Genomic DNA, 17,307 nt, shown 5'->3' with positions numbered 1-17,307 from the left:
AAAACTTGCAAAGGACAACAAAGCACAGAAATCATGCAGACACTGACAATGCAATTTGACAAGATTTATGGAAGTGCATTGCGGGATACATATTTGGGCTGAAATGGCAAGAAGCAGGATAGCTCTCTCGTTCTCGCTCACGCAAATACAAAATAGTCATACAATCCTCATTTCCCCTTGCTTGGCAAATACATGCCTTAAAGCAGAAAGAAGATTCATATCACTGGACAGAATTAGGATCAGGAAAGCCATACACTCAGGTTATTTTCTGCTCCATTTACTTGATTGTGACAGTCTAAGACGGACACAGGCACCCGTTGCGTGTTGGCTTGACAACAGAAGATATGAGCATTTTATGGACATCTATCCATATCCTCTCAGCCTCCTTCCACTGGACAGGCAAGACACAACCGGACAGTCCACCCTGCAGCCAAACTCCAGGCACACACTAATCCTCACAGTCTCTCAGCAGCAACCTGTGCAATATGCCAATGGACCCCAGATATTATGGTAAAAACCACAGGGTCTGGCAGACAAAAGGAATCAAGGAATGCCATTGAAAATGTGCAACAAACATGTGACAACCTAATCACGATGGTCATGAGGAGGAATATCTGACAGGTTGAAAAACGAAATAAATAAAAGTCACATGGATTCCACCCACCGCAACTTCTGTGTCATTGAGCTTTCTTCTTATCCTGGCGCTTGTACCCTGGTATTTGGTTCTCCCTTTGGATCAACCTGCCAGTTCATAAGGTTTCACCAGCTGTCAGATATACCTGTTGGCCTGCGTTGTATATAGACCTTACAACCCTGGTCCCTAGGAAGGGGGTTTAGTTTGAGAAGTCGGGCTTGGTGGCGATCCGCACCACGTTATATGTGTTCAGCCCTGGTGCATCGAAGCCGGGTGACACGCCCTTCTTGTCCAAAACATAAAAGTTAAAGAGCTGCCCATCCTGGGCTTCCAGGGACACAGAGGCAGTACCGACCCTTAAGACACATGGGTACTCCTTCTCAAAAACCACTCTGAAGACCCGATCCTCCAAGAAGTTCAGCTTTATGGTTCTGTATCTCTCGGGGATGAGATCCTCGATCTGGGGCCCAAACTGCTGCATGACCAGGGCTCCGTCCAGCCCAGCTTTGATCTCGTAGAAGGTGATGTTGCCATAGGTATAGAAGCCCACATAGGGGGCGGGGTTGGGCGGAGGGACGAGGATACGCCGAGCATCCCGGAAGGCCCTCTCCATGGCGGGGATGATGTGGCTGTAGGCCTTGGCCACGATGTCCTGGCCCTGCGGCCTGGTGCCGGCCATTAGCACCACCAGGCCCAGCTTCATGCGGGGCACCAGGGAGAAGGAGGCCGAGTAGCCGTCCAGGTCGCCGTCCTTGCGCAGCACCTCGTACCCCAGCTGCTCGTTGACCTCCCAGGGGGTGCCCGTGCGGTTGGCAAAGTAGTCCTTCTCGCAGCGGAAGAGGGGCGTCAGCATGGTCTTGACGGTGTCCGGCTCCAGGAGCTTGCGGTGGTAGGCGCCCAGCAGCACCATGGCCAACTTGGCCAGATCGGCGGCCGTAGAGAACATCTGTCCAGAGGGCCGGTACCAGCCCAGGTCGTAGAGCGGCGCCGGCTTCCCACTGGCATAGACGCCCACCGCCATCTGGCTCTGTATCCCGGGGGTGATGTCGAAGCCAGAGTCCTCCATCCCCAGCCTGTCCAGGATGTTGTCAGAAATCCAGCGCTGGTAGTCCAGGCCCAGCACCTTCTCACCCAGGACATGAGCCAGGAGGGAGAAGGCCAGGTTACTGTAGTGGCACCTGCAGAGAGGAGTCCATACAAACAGTAAGTAACAACCAAACCAGACCGTGTGCTGTCCGGTTTATAAAAACAATCCCACATGTTTTTCATTAACAAAACCACCACAGGAAATATCAAACTGGATGTTCACAAAATTAGGGCATCTGTTGTTATCTGTACATTTCTCAAAATACGGATTCTCTTCATCTCAACCAAGACACTGTAGAATATATAGCTTCGCCATTGGAACTCATGTTAAATAAATACATGGTCACAGCCTGTGGAAAAGGGATGTTACTTTCAATGGGACTATTATATGGGATTATATAAACACATAAAAAAATATAAAAAAAAGGCCAACAAGACTGGTCTATTATATCTAGATTACTGATGAAGTGAAACAAAGAAAGTAAGATTTAAATTAAAAGAGTCAGCTATCTTTTATTGAAGTGTCTGACTGAAGTATTTAAAACCATCAAAGGGATTAATGAGGTGAAACATGGAAACTACATAAAGCTAACTTCTGTCAATAGAAAATACATCACACATTACTGATGCATAATGCTATGCCTGTAGTTGTGGTCAGAGCTGTTTAGAATATTTGAAATATTCTCATCTGCATTTCATGATTAAAATGTGTTTATTTAATTCATAATATTTATTCATGTTTTAATTGTTTTCTTTAATGTATGAGTTGTAGTATATAGATATAATGTGCAATCAATATCATAGATATACTGTATAGGCAAAATTCATAGCCAGAGGGGAACTATGAAGAAGGACTTATAAATGCTTGTGTTCTTCAAAACAGATAATACTATTGGGAGAGACTGAATGAATTAAACTACTTCATTGCCTTGGGGGCCTGGAGCTTCTAATAGGGTTTATTATAGTCATTAATCTGTGGGAGTGAAAGAAATTAAAGAGTTCTAATCAGTTCTTTGCGAAAACATCAATTTATTTCTTTAGCGAATTAAGAAATAAAATAAAAATATATCTTAATATAAGAAAGTGAATGCCTGTTATTTACAGAAACATAAAAAAGCAAACGAAAGAAGGTAGCTTGAAAAATGCGTTTTGAAAACTGGGCTAACTTCAGAATTTTAAAGCTTCTTTTCAAATATGTATTAGATTAAATATGCTTTTATTAAATCAGCATGTAACACATACAATAAAATTTCATTATGTTGTTAGACATATATATGCTAGTTCAATAAATGCATTTTAATACAATACATATATTTGTCCTCCTCGCCTCCTAAATTAAGTGCTTTAAATGGGCGTCTTTCTGTTTTGGCTCCATGCACAAACCCTTGTGTTCAATGAGCACCATGCCCTGTTCACCAGAGCTTTAAAACCATCAACAGGGGCACACAGTGACTGCGTTCAAAACTCTGGGAGTCAATGGGGAAATGGGTCTTACTTGGTGCCTGGATCTGCCACAAGTACATCATCCTGCAGAAGACCGATGGCTGCCTGGGTTTTTCCCTTCCATAGAAGGTTAGTGGCCCTAAGCCTTCTGGGCAATCCTAGGATCAAACAGGATGTTTGACTATGACATACTCACAAATCCATCATCATACCATGCCAGTTTTTTCTGGCAATCTTCTGAATTATAATAATTATCTTGCTTGTGGCCAAGAGACTTACAACCATCTGAACTGTAGTAGTTTTCAACAGTAGTGTTTCTCCCATATCATCACTGGAAATACAAGGTTGATAAACATGTGTACATTGATTGATAAATACCAATAAATTTAAATTTAATTCATCACTGGACATGCAGGGGGGAAATACTGTGTCTTACTCAAATTGCATAAAGGCACTGTTGTCAGAACACCTTAAATTTCCAAAATGGAAAAACCTTCCCTTTTTCACATTTAATGAACATAACCAAATTTTTAAATTTTATAACCCCAGGTTAGAAATGAAATAGTCATTAAAATCACAGAAGATATACATGGTTTTAACCACATCAATTCAGACACTGCATGCCAATTAAAATGTCTGTATTACATCTCCATCATTTGACAAAGTAGAAAAGTTCCCTATGTCAATAAATGTATGTAACCCTTTATGACAAAATAATTTCTATAGTTTAGGATTATTTGAAACTAATTTGGTTGGAAATGAAGAGTCGTGATAACAGTGCCTGTAATGTGTGTGATGTTTGCGAAATTTGGCAATGGAAAGTCACAAAAAAGAATCTTCAAGCATTTCATCCCTTCAGGCTCCTGATTGTGTTTCTTCAATAAACCTTTTCAAAACATCTCTTACTTCCAAAGCCAATCAGCATGGCTCAGCAGGACCTCCTGATCCAGTCAACCCAGGAGGTAACCAGGTGATATTTCTAGCCAACTCTGACATCCTGACTTGAGTAATATAAAAGCTGTGTGCTCATGACATAGAAAGGGAAAGGAACTGTAATATTAGCAGATTTGCTTGGGCAATCAGAGATGCAACAGTTTGGAGGACTTTAGTCGATTTAGAATGGAAGAGAAAAAAATTTTCTCTCCTCAAGTATCACTTGAGGCCTCCTCAGCCATCTGTGTTTTAATGTCAATCTCTGAGCAGAGGAGCGTAAAGATGCGTTTCGGTTCTGCTTTGTTTAGAAGTAGACACTGCATAGATTACTGTAGATTACATGTGAAGCAACACACATCTGGGTGGATCAAATGCCAGAAGCTGAACATAATGCCTTTCATCCTGTCTACGAATGTGCAATTGTGATAAATGGTATTGTGCCAATATTGGAAGGGGATAACTCAACCTAATAGAAAGACAAGTTTAACTCTGAAATACATTTCCATGGAGAAATTACAGCACGTGGTGTATCCATAAATAAAATGTGTGTAGCACGCAGCGTGAACCTGAGACAAGCTCTCAGGAGGAAGGGAAAGTGTGAGAACGGTGATATTCACCGACGTATATAGTGACGTGCATTCCAGATTTGGATGAGTGATTCTTTTCCCCTTTCATCCACAATGAAAGCTGTGAGGAGAGTAATCACCAAGAGTGTCTCTGCATTAATCACTCTGGTCAACAGATACATGAATATAAACATTAATTTGCTCGCACCTCCAATTGGCACCATTTCAATTCCAACACATTCAAAGCACTGATAGGACAATTCACGCAGTTTACATGTATCACGGTCAGATTATTTTGCATTACTTATGTTTGGAATGCTGCCGTTGGGAACAGGATACAGTGAGTTGTGGGAATTAAAAATGGATTGTCCCAGATGACTATTGATTTGCTGGTGCCGCGGTCTCCTGTGGGTGCGGAGCCTCACCGGAGAGCTGACTCGCCATCCTGCGCAAGGTGACGGATGAGGAGCGGATCTGGGCCTCGCCGCTGTCCAGGAAGATCAGCCCGTCCGTCACGTACTTCAGCTCTGATTGGTGCGACCTGCCCAGGGGGTTCTTGATGGTGAAGTTCTCCACGTACTTCTCCAGCGGATCATCTAAGGACCCCACCTTCCCCTCCTCCCACAGCTTATACAGCATCAGTGTGGGGAAGATCTTCGAAAGACTGGCTATCCTGTGAGGGACAGACATTTAACGAGATGGGTTACCCATCCACGCTAAAGCTTCAGTTCAGTGAACTCCTGGCAATGGCAATGGGACAATGATTCTAAATGATTAACAATGTTTGTTTGTTTGAAAAATTGTATGATGTATTGCTCCATTGTATAATGCAGGGGGAAAGAATTCAATAGGGAAAGAATTCTGTCAGTGAATAAAACTGCGGAACGAATAAAGACCTTGGACAATAAACAAACAACGAAATATCGAGGTACAATAAAAACACGCCATTCAACAACCGTGGTGATGAAATGTGGGCTGCTAGTTGTTATGCCTGTTGAAGCCCTGTTCATAAACCATGCAGGTCTATGCCAGTAAGTGGGGCCAATGCTATTGCTAATGTTCCACAGGCAGGTTATCTTGATGTGTTGGCTTAATTTCACCCTAATATCCTTAATCAGAGTGAAACATTTGGGAGAATAGTAACCAGGTCTCACACATACAGTAATGCTATGGATGCATTGAGTAAATGGTAGGACATAACCAAATGACTCCTGAATAATTACCATTCAGGGCTCAGGCACAGAGCACAATTTCTAGTGCAGTGGCCAAATCATCGAAACAGAATGAACATCCAGACAAAGAGCTGCAAGACATTCCCCCTTGTTCTTTAAAATGGGGACACTCAAAATGCCACTGGGGAAGTAAACTGGCCAAACCCATTGCCTTCTTGTTGAAGAAATTCACATTCACAGGTAACTTCACACTTTCATGTGTTTTGTTTAAATTTGTTTAGTTAAACATGGTGAAAATGTCAACAGCTGATGACAGCTGAAACTCGTTATTGCAGTCATTTAATGCAATTCAAAATGGTACCCATATTCTGCTTGGTGAATTTGAATACATTAAGCCTTAAACCCAACAAAAGAAGATGCCTCTCTTGCCATTGGCTAACTCAATATGAATCATGAATATAGATTAAATGGGTCGACACTTTCTGTATGGTTTGTGTTTTCTTTGTAGCAAATGCAGTTTTTCACAGCACAAGATAAACATATCATGTTTGCAAGAGATGGAACACAACAAACTTCACCTTGGGGAAAACGGTGAAATCTCCCAGAACAGTCATGAAGTCATTTCAGAGGAAGAGTGCCTTCATTATCTTTAATTCAATACAAAATGAATATGCCCAAGGTTCAAACGTCATGAACACATTATTATGGAATACATGATAATTATAAATAGAAAGTCAAAACATTTCCCCTTATTTGTGTTCTTTCAGTCAATTTTCAGACAACATCAACAACTAATTAGAGATTGGATTGGAAATCTAAAGTAGAAATAATTGCATACAAACTGAACCAAACAATTCCACAGAGAAAATGTTCTTTTTTCAATTTAACTCAATTTACTGAAATTGTCTTCTGATTGATTGCATGCTCTAAATAGATTTCATTTCCACACCCACTGACATTTGACATTAAGTGTCAGTGAATAAATGTAAGCCATTAACTGGAGTTTTACATTCATGATGATGTGCCAAATACATCACATACAGTATTAACTACACTAATGTGAATGTTAATAAATAATTGCAGTTCCATTTGGGGAATTCAGTGGCAAGTGTATGTCTTGGGGACTGTTTTTCAAAACTGTGAGTCAACATGGCGACATTTGGAGCAACAAATGTGTACATTTTAAGTGAATATCTTCAGCAATATTAGTTCTGTGCAGTCTAGCTGGTATCCCAGCATGCTCTACAGTGTGCAACTATCCATGGATGAAATATGGGATAAAAAGGCTGTTACAGAATTGTTATTGCCTTTTGAATTGCAATATTGGTCATATACTCAGTTAGCATAATTGCTTTATATTTTCCTATCCAGTTGACTGACTGTATGGTGGTTTTTATGCCCGCAATAATTTCAACCTAAAATTAATATTGATCTGTTAATTACTCTCAATTAGAGACTATGGGCCAGATGTACATTTTGTATATGAAGCAGTGCTTAAAAGGCACAGTTAAAAACAAATATTGAATATCTTCCTTGGATGTGGGGAAATTGATGTGTCTTCTAGTACTAAGCAATAGCATATCCAGCACTACAGTTAGCATAAGACAAAGTGTGGACTGTGATATTTCAGCTGAGCTGGCAATTGTCAATTGGCAATTTGATGCAAAATACTGTAATTTTACAAAAAGATAATTATTGCCAGAATGGAATGGGAATATTGTAGGGAGGGTTCTCGTTTGTCTTTTATTTATCCCAGAAGTGTAATTATTTCTATAGCTGGGTGTTTGTCACAGAAGGTGCAGGTGTCATGGATTCCACGATTTTTGTCATTTTTTGGCTACTCCTGTTTTGGCTGGTTCTGTTTTTTTTTAGGACTTCTTTTGCTTTTTTGGCAGTATTGGATAGTAACTATAACACAGCCTGCAGTTAGTTGTTGCAATAACATATTTGACAGCCCCTGTCAGCAGTCTTGATGCTGCTCGATCCTCCTCCTGTAGCTATGGTAACATTGTCAGGGGCAACAGGCCAAAGGGGCATTAAAGACTCAAACCTAACAATGTAGGCCACCACATGTACCAAATCTTAAAAAAATAAAAACAGACACACAATAATCATATTTTAAAAATTATTTTAGTAATATAGGTTGAGCGTGCTCCGTTGCTATCAATATTCTGTTAAAGGAAAAAAAAGCATGTCGTGATGGACAAAAGTGATTAAATTATTATTATTTTTTTAGCAGCAAACTACCCAATTTATTTTTTTGAAACTTCAAGCACTTCTTACTCACTACAGTTGAGCATGTTATTTCAATCATTTCCCACTGCGGCACATGAGATCTATTGGTTAATTTAATAAATTCATTTTTAAAATACTCTGTGATTTCTGCCTCTTTTTCGCTTTTCTGTGATTTAAAAAATAAAACAGATTGTTCTCAATTGAATTTATTATTTAATATCCCAAAAATGATGTGAAGAAAAATTGGTTTTATTCATAGAAGCGATCTAACAAAACCTGTGCCTAAATTACACAATCTGCATATTGCAGATCTTCGCCATCAATATTCACTGAATGTGAATGCAGAAAATGAAGAGTACATGTATCCACAATTTTGAATAATGAGGCAAACTGGCTGCATCTGATTATTCAGTATTTTGTGACTTAATCGCTGTATAATTAATCAAGGAAAATGATTTAAAACAAGTAAAGACCAATAATCAGTAATGTTTTTTTATGAGCAAAAGGTACTTGCATGTGTTAGAATGACACATAGCTATGACTGTTGTAAATGTCTTCATGGGAAAAGCTTTAGCAGGCAACCTAACTAACATTACTTTTCAGGGAAGTTCTTACAACTTTTTTTTACGGGGTTAAATTTTAATTGCATTTGTTTTCAAAAATATTATGGTACAGTGCATACTTATGGCCACAGTTATGATCTAAATGAATAACACTGATTATAGTTTGCATCGTATTCCTGATATAGTTCTTCAATCCCATAAAGAGCGTAGGGGAGGCGGAGCTACTCAAGTGTGCCCAAACCATGTCTGAATTCACGCCCTGCTCGACCTCCTCACCTGTAACTCACCTGTAGATGGTGTACTCGTTGGGCGGGGAAGAGCTGGGGTCACTTCCATTTCTTTTCCCAAAGTTCCCTGTCCACAGCACTGTATCATTGTAAACAACAATGGCCGACAAGGTTGGGAGACTTTTGGAGTGAATGCTGCGTCGCAGGAGTAAGTCTACCTATTGAGGAGAAAAAAAGGGGGGAGGGCTCTGTTATTACCCCAGAAAACATATATGGCTGTCTGTTTAGTATCTGTTTGATTTCAATAGAGCTTGTGTGTACCTTATGAAAACATGCATGAATATATGGTCAGATATAACGCAAAACTTACATTTTAAGTTTTTAAATTGTTCGAAATAAGGAAGATATGTGATAGGGCAGCAGCAGTACTGCACAAAATTAAGGGCCCTCGGTAGTCAGGTCCACTAATTCCCCCACTTCAATGCCCAGTGTATGGCAGAACATACATATGCAATAAATTAATTGAAACAAAAATAAAAAAACTATTTAAATAAATGCATATTTATAATATGCATTTATCCATACCAGTAATCAGTTTCTACAATGTGGGCATCAAATTTAATTTTACATCTATTAAAGGTAATTATTTCTGCAGATATGAAGCAGCCATTGTAAATAGTCAGACTGATAATAAGTGTGGGGGGAAATTCTTAGTTTCCAAGACATTTTTAAAGAAATGCATTGAAATAAGTGAATTCTAATTTCTATGCGGGTGCTATACATTGGTGGTGGCTGAGGCGAGTCAGTAGTAATAGTAATAGTAGTACAGCAGTTATAAATATGGCTGGATGTTTGTTATGGAGAGTTTTGGCTTAAGTCACAGAACATTTAAAGGAAAAATTGTTAAAAATCACATAAAACTGAAAGACATGGAGTGTTTCAAGGAACATTAATTTATTAAATTATCCAATGCCTCTCATGCGCAGTAATGAGAAATGATTACACTAAAATGCACAACTATAGCAACAAGAACAAGTGGTTGAAGTTAAAATAAATAAATAAATAATAAATAAATAAATAGATAAATCAACGGGCACTTGCCGCTACTAGCAATCATGAGTAAAATGCGTTGAAAAGCTGGTACAATGAATTGATTCAGTCCTTCATGGAAAGAGAGAGCATGCTTTTTTTTCCTTTAAAAGGACATTGAAACACAGCATGCTCAAATTGCATTACTAAAATAATAAAACGTATTATGTTAGCGTGTGTCCATTTGCAGCAACAGTCACAAGTGCTTGAAGTTCAAAAAATAAAATAAAATAAAAAATTAAATGGCCCATATCTGGCTCTTATGAACTAGTACCCTACGAGTAAAATAGATAAGCTAATGCAGTTAATTGCTTAATTCGGTCCATCGCAGAAAGAATGCAGTTTTGCCTTTAACAGAATTTTGTTCTGTTTGCATGCTCAAATTGCATTACTGAAATAAAACATGATTACAGTGTGTTTGTTTTTATGTCTTTAAAGTTTGTTTTTGGTACACAGTGTTGTACATTGCTAGGTTTGGTCTTTGATGGAGTGCCTCTTGCCACTGTGTGTAACTGTAATGGGGGAAGAAGCACTGGGCATCAACATTGTTGACAGGGGCTGTCAAAGATCTGATTCCAACAACTGACAAGGAATCTTGGTCCCAGCACATTCCAGAATCTGTATGCATAGTAGCACTGTTTCTCCCCACATTTGTCAATATTGTTAAACCGAATATGCCTATACAAATAACACTGTAGGCTAAGTTAAGGTTGACAGTTACCATCCAAAACTGCCAAAAAGAAAGCACTAAAAATGTCAAAGAAATGTCAAAAAAAAAAAAAAACCCACAATTTGTAACACCTGTGACTGTGAGAAACACCCAGCTTTAATCATTGTGTTCTGTGGCTGTTATTTGGGTCTTCAGTGGACAAAGCCCCTTACGGCAAAGTTTATTATGACCAGGACAAGAAACACATTACTGTACCTTCTCTAGTGCCTCCTTGACACTTGGGACGGGGTGCTGCAGGGGGACGGGCTCAGGAAAGCGAGGACACATGCTCTCTGCGTGGGCTCTACCGCCCATACTTTCATCTGGAAAAAGACAGCAGAAGAAAAGAGAGGGGGTGAGGGAGAGAGAACACCGAGAAGCAGAGAGAACTGAAAGATAGGGAGAGAAAGATAGATTATTATCACTGAGCACAATGCTATTTTTTCATGGACAAACTCTTTCTAAATGAATTACTAAGGGATGCAATGTGTTCTCTAAAATGGCACTTTGCATAATACATTTTCATGTCAGAAACAACAGAGGTGTATGTATGTCCCTGAGCGAAAGAGGAAGAGAGAAATCAGTACTATGAGGAATAACGATTTGTCGACTGGTGATTTTCCATTAACATTGGTCAATTGTGATATGAAGTGAGAACATGCATAGCATGAGGAAAGTGGTAAAGTTGGCAAAACAAAACTGAGTAGCTGTGTCACCGTTAACTTGGTTGTCTAATCCCCTTCAGGCGCTAGAAAGGGGGCCAGAAAACAAGCTTGGTTTAGAAGCACAGAGCTAATAATAGAATGGAGTCTTCAATGATCTGCCCTGACCTGTACATATGATTGGGTCGGGGCTGCTCAGCACTTCACGAATAAACACACTTGTCTGTTTTTGCTTTCAATCCAAACCACCACCCACACACAGCTCAATTCCTCTCTCCACCATACATACAGTATTGCTATCAGGACGAAACTGGAAATGCTCATGTACTCAAATGCTTTACCTTAAGCTATGAATACAATTGCTTTAGAATACCTGGGTGTAAATATTTTCTCCCCTGTTTGGTCTTCCAACTGAAAAACCTCCTTCTAATAGAACGAGTTGTAAAACACTTAGTGAACTCTCCAGCCACTAATGTTAGAAAGGTCATTAGTAAGCAGAGAGTTCAAAGGGTTGTTTGTTTTAAAAATAGGTTGAGGGTTATTTCCATTACTACTCAGGTAAACACCATTACACATGAAGAACTACTTAATAAACATTCTTTTTCTGGAAGCTCTCATCACCATATTTGCTCAGTTTTGTTCTAATTCAGGTCCCATATAGCCCTGATTTCTTGTTAAAAATTAAATTTTGCATAAGTAGTTTATTCATTACATTCATGTGTTACTAGTGTTATTACTTTCACATTTGACAATTTCAACTGAGCTTAATGTAATCTTAATGACATTCTACAACAGTTAATTGAAGGATTAATCATATTTAATTAAACTGTATACCGATCTGTGGTCCTTTATACAAATCAATTCCTGAACACCTTTATGTCATTCATCCTGCAAATTACATGTTTTGTTACCAAAGCATTAAAATCACATACCAGTCAGGTGATAAACTCAGCATTCAGTTGCCAGTATTATCTTCTTATTGCCGCAAAGAACATAAGGTATATTCTCCTATTGGGGGTCTATATTATTTAAATTAGAAGAGCAATTGTGGTGTTTGAGGAACATAGGAGACTACTCAGAAGACAAAAACTTTCATAAACAGAATGCCCTAAATAAAAAATATAAGACATGAACAGTTGTGCCATTGGCAATAATAGAAATAAGGGTACTGACCCAGTTCTAGCTTTGGAAGGTGGTACTGCCACAGGAAACATCCTGTCATGATGAGGGACAGCAGGAGGAAGAAAACCAGACCTAGCTGGGCCCAGCTGACCTTCATCCTCCCTGGTTTGGCAAGCCTCTCTTCTCCTGCAGGAGAGGCGGTCTAGAAGACACAAGCACACATTGCAGATATGCAGCCATGAATCCAAATCCATTCATTTGAATGAGCTGCCAACAAATCACATCTGTCATATCAATTTTCTCGGAAACTGTCTATTTGGCATGGTTGATGGACCAAATGTTTACACATTTTTTTTAAACATTTTTATTCATGAATTTATTTTCTAAACTTTTTTCCACATTTTTTATGTTTCAGTTTTTTCGCATCTGATCATGACAGTTGGGCCATTTCATCTCTGCAGATTGTCACTTTTCACTCTGCAGTCTACGGTCACCAGCTGAGCTGCACAGACATTGGGCCTCATTCACAGAACATGCGTACGATCACATTTGATCATAAACTGTGTATAAGAACGTTTCCACGAACATTTCGGCATTCATCATTTTTTTCTTATCTGTGTTAGGTCGTGGCCGTATCCTTATGCAAATCACATGAACAGGATTCCGCATAAAATTTACAAACAGTTGCCTCATGAATCCCATATGGTTTATTCGTAGGAACATTTTAAAGAATAAAAGTAAGAATAATTTTTAAAAAGTTTTGTGAATGAGGCCCATTGTGCCAGAGCCCAACACTATGTATGCTTTGCAAACAGGCAGAACACAAGTACCTTACTGACCAGAGGAGTAATTGTGTTAGGAGATGAGGAACATCCTCTCAACAGTAACCTGCCCTCCCTATGTGATGATGTTTTGGGTTCAAAGACTTCAACTGTGCATGCTTTACCGAGTAACAACATAAATCAACTGTGCCAGCTCTGTTGGTCATGCATAATAATAAGACTAGCAAAAATGACAACCATCACTATCACCATCACTATCATTTTAGGGGATGCCTGGACAATATTTGATCTGTGATTACAATGATAGCTAGTTCTTAGCTGGATACATCACCTAGAAGTCATCGCTGCATAATATTTATTTCCACAGCCGGATATTTAAACAACAACAAAAAAAAAATAACCTTCAAGAACGCTTGCACTGTGCTAGGGATATTTTTATTCCAGTCGATTTAATATAAGATTGCGTTGATGATAGATTATGCTTCAAAAAATGGTATTCAATCAGAACAACTTACGTATTTACTCAAAAGTACATTGAAAAACTGCACAGTTCTGGAACAAATTTGTATGGACTGATGAGATGAGCTTTGATCTTTTCAAAAAGATGCAAAGAGAAAAATGTGTAGAAAGTAAGGATCTGCTCATGGTCCAAAGCATCCCCCTCATTTTTGCAATGTGCTGGAGGGGAGGCATTGTTATGGCTTGGGCATGTATGGCTGCCACAGGAACTGGCTCACTTGTAGAGTTCTCAACAGGCCTGAAAATGCAAGCCTGACCCAACCTGGCTTGAGTGAGTTGAAATCAGAGCTCGGCCTGGCCTGAGATCACCTGCATTTTACTAAGCCTGACCTGATTGGGGGGAAAAAAAAAAACCACGAGCCGGCAATTTTAGAAAACAGCTGTGCAACTCTCTTCTGGCTGGACTACCGGCATCTGCCACCAGACCCCTGCAACTCATTCAGAATGCTGTGGCTCGTCTGGTCTTCAACCTCCCCAGACACTCCCACGTCACTCCCCTGCTCACTACCCTCCACTGGCTGCCTGTTATAGCTCGCATCAAATTTAAAACATTGGTCCTAACATACCAGGCAGTCAAGGGATCAGCCCCAGCATACCTCCACAAGATATTCAAACCCTACATGCCAGCCAGATCCCTCCGTTCTGCTACCTCAGGACGCCTGGCACCTCCCCCTCTTCGCACCTGCACTTCCAGAACACGTCTCCTGTCTGTTCTGGCCCCACGATGGTGGAATGACCTCCCCGTGGAGGTCAGAACAGCTGAGACACTGACCCATTTCAAACGACGACTGAAGACTCACCTCTTCAGGTTGCACCTCTCCCCATCCCTCCCTACCCCCCTGTAAATGACTGTAAGCTTAGGGTTGTAACTAGGCAGCTGTTTCGTAGGTGACTTAGGTGCATTAACTGTCTTAACTACTGCTTGTATTTTTTTCATAGACTGCGTTGTTGCCGTTCTCGTGGTGTTAGTGTTAATCAGTTTAACCTTCAGGGTCCAAGTTGAACTATGCGGTTGTTCCCTGCGCTTGGACCGGTACTTCTCTCTAGGGTTTTTGTCATACTTGTTCCTGGTTATGGTTATACACTTTGTTGTACGTCGCTCTGGATAAGAGCGTCTGCCAAATGCCTGTAATGTAATGTAATGAATCTTGCATAGGCTCAGATATGCACATGCATAATGCAATGGGAAGAGAGAGGAGAGCAGGAACACCATGAGATTGACTAAAACGCATACCTGTGATCAAAAACTCAAGGATGCACTGAGTAAAACAAAATGCTTTGTCTGTTTTGTGCTCATTGAAAACTGATTGCTTTTGCTTTGAGCATATCTGTTCAGGTTCAGCTTGTTATGTTTGCCATCTTTCTGTTAGTAATGCACCATGGGGAGGGAGGCTGTTTTCCAAATGGAAAAAAAATGAATCCCCACTCAATTAAATTCATAATGAGGAGCCCAGTTAACAATACATTGCAAATGCATAATTATTTGCATTACAACCAAAAACAGTAGCTGTGCTAGAATATGCACAAGCCAGATATTAAAGAATTGACCAATTCTCTGTTTTTCAGGGGAACAATATCATAATATTCCCAACAGGTGTCCCATAATTTTCTCTCGCTGTGCAAAAACCCAAGAGCCAGTTAAGAGGAAATGTTAGACATCATGAAACGCATGACAGGTGGACCAAAGAAAAGGCTTCTGCGGGTCACTTACCCAAAACGAGGGTAATTTGATGAAGCAGAAAATCGAAGCTAAAACTGAGGGGGGCAAAAAAGCAGCTTTTCAGTCCAGCCCAGGCCGCCGCGATTCCCTCAGCAACACCACGAGATCAGGGCTCCGTGATCCTGGAGCCAGCTGGAGCTTCTCTTGGAGGCTGGCGGGGCCGAGCGTGGCACGGCACGGACATGGCTCAGACCGCCCATCCCTCAGCGAGCCGTGGCGTAATCCCGCCCGCTGCCCGCTCCTCGGACAGTATGACTCCCTCTCCGCCCACTCTGGGCCCTGACATCATAATCCTGGGATTTACTGCACTAAAGCCCCTGCAGTACCGAGGACTCTTAATCTCTAATCCCTGCAAATCAATTCACTCCAGTCCAGCGCAGGCCAGTCTGCAGCAGGGACGGGCTGGGTTCCTCAGCACTGAAAAACATCCCTCTGAGGACGGCCAGAGGCCCTCCCTCTGACTCAGACACAAGCTCCAGCTCCAGGAGTCCTTTATCACCAATCCCATCTGACCAGCCACGTCCAGTGATATAACATTATTACACTTCAGATGGAGTTACAGTCCATCTCCAGTGGAATGCATATTCATTTTGAAACATTCATTTTATTCTTGTTTTTTATTTCTTGCAGTTGCTTTGCAGATGCAGTTAAAGGCTAAATATAAAAGCCAAAGTCAGATCCAGGAGAAAGTCTGAACATCCATAATTTGCAAGCTCATCTAAAATGCAAAGTAGCAGAGTGCAGCAGTCTCTCCTTCCTTCTGTAGCATGTTCCTGAGGCCAGAGTAAAGGTTTTTTAAATTGTTTTATTTGAACAATGATTAGCAGCCTAATTTAAGAGCTAATGTGTCTAGTGGGAGCAGGTAACTGACTCAATGGGGTTAGCAGGGTGGCAGGTAGCACTAACACTTGAGGAAAGGCCAAAAGAGAAACATGCCCTTTTTAATTTGAACAAGCGTGCAAGGGATGCACATAAATGCACATGAAGAAAGGTATAAGGGCCATATTTACTAAGCATGCTGCCAATTCCTATCAGGGCCACAAATTATTTGCCAGATGTTTTCAGCTTAGCGGGGGCATGTATCACGACTGGTTATGTAAAGGAGCTCAGCTGCAGCAAGTTCATTTAAATGCAGGAAGGTGACATTGGTGTACCGCTCCATCTCTGGTGAAGTCAGATTTTGGACAGGTGTCAGGATTCATGAATGCAAAGGATAGGCACTGTCACCTTTAAATGTTAACACATCTCAGTAAAAAACCATTTCAGAACTATCTTAATATTTCAAGTTGTAGAATTTCGTAGCCAATAGCTAACCATCTCCACCGTCACCGTCACTCAACTTCTCCAATAGGCAACTGTTCCTGATGACAAAGAATTTATGTTTTAAAAGGATTTAAAAAGATTATACCCTCTCTCAAATGTAGGAGAGAGTCACCATAAATGTAACGCTTAAAAATACCCATGCTGATCTTGTGCCAGAAAGACGTTAACACCTGCTTTTGCAATTATCTTTGCAGCAACGGCCACCAGCCATGATAAATTGGCTGTAGCAGGTCATATGCACTCATTTTCATTCTCTCCCCAAATATTTTTAAGGTCGAATATCAGAATGCCCTAAAATGCATTTGGACTCTGGGATTTGTCTTGTTATTACCAGCACAAACCTCTGGTGTGGCACTTTAGTAAATGGAAAAATGCTATTTGTCTTGTTAGCATCTATAAAAGCCCTGAAAATCCTTAGTAAATATGGCCATAAATTTGTACAGAAAAACTCAATCTGTATCTGTATGTTTTCAGTATAGGCTTCCTAAATAGAGAGTAGCTGTTATTACTATCATCTTCTAG

At 40.4% G+C, this 17,307-nt stretch overlaps 1 protein-coding gene across 1 annotated transcript; it reads right to left on the bottom strand.

The window, feature by feature from the left end:
• Positions 1-18: 18 nt before the first annotated feature.
• On the bottom strand, positions 19-15,519 carry lactbl1b (lactamase, beta-like 1b). The gene is made up of 7 exons (XM_035389161.1): positions 15,454-15,519; positions 12,493-12,643; positions 10,874-10,980; positions 8,920-9,077; positions 5,088-5,335; positions 3,216-3,321; positions 19-1,812 (listed from the first exon to the last, which is right to left on the bottom strand). The coding sequence occupies exons 2-7, from the start codon at positions 12,596-12,598 to the stop codon at positions 834-836; spliced, it is 1,704 nt and encodes a 567-aa protein (XP_035245052.1). The 5' UTR covers positions 12,599-12,643; positions 15,454-15,519; the 3' UTR covers positions 19-833.
• Positions 15,520-17,307: the final 1,788 nt, after the last annotated feature.

Source organism: Anguilla anguilla, chromosome 13 (genome assembly GCF_013347855.1).
Source record: "Anguilla anguilla isolate fAngAng1 chromosome 13, fAngAng1.pri, whole genome shotgun sequence".
Classification (NCBI taxonomy): Eukaryota; Metazoa; Chordata; class Actinopteri; order Anguilliformes; family Anguillidae; genus Anguilla; species Anguilla anguilla.
This window is presented reverse-complemented; position numbering and strand designations above follow the sequence as displayed.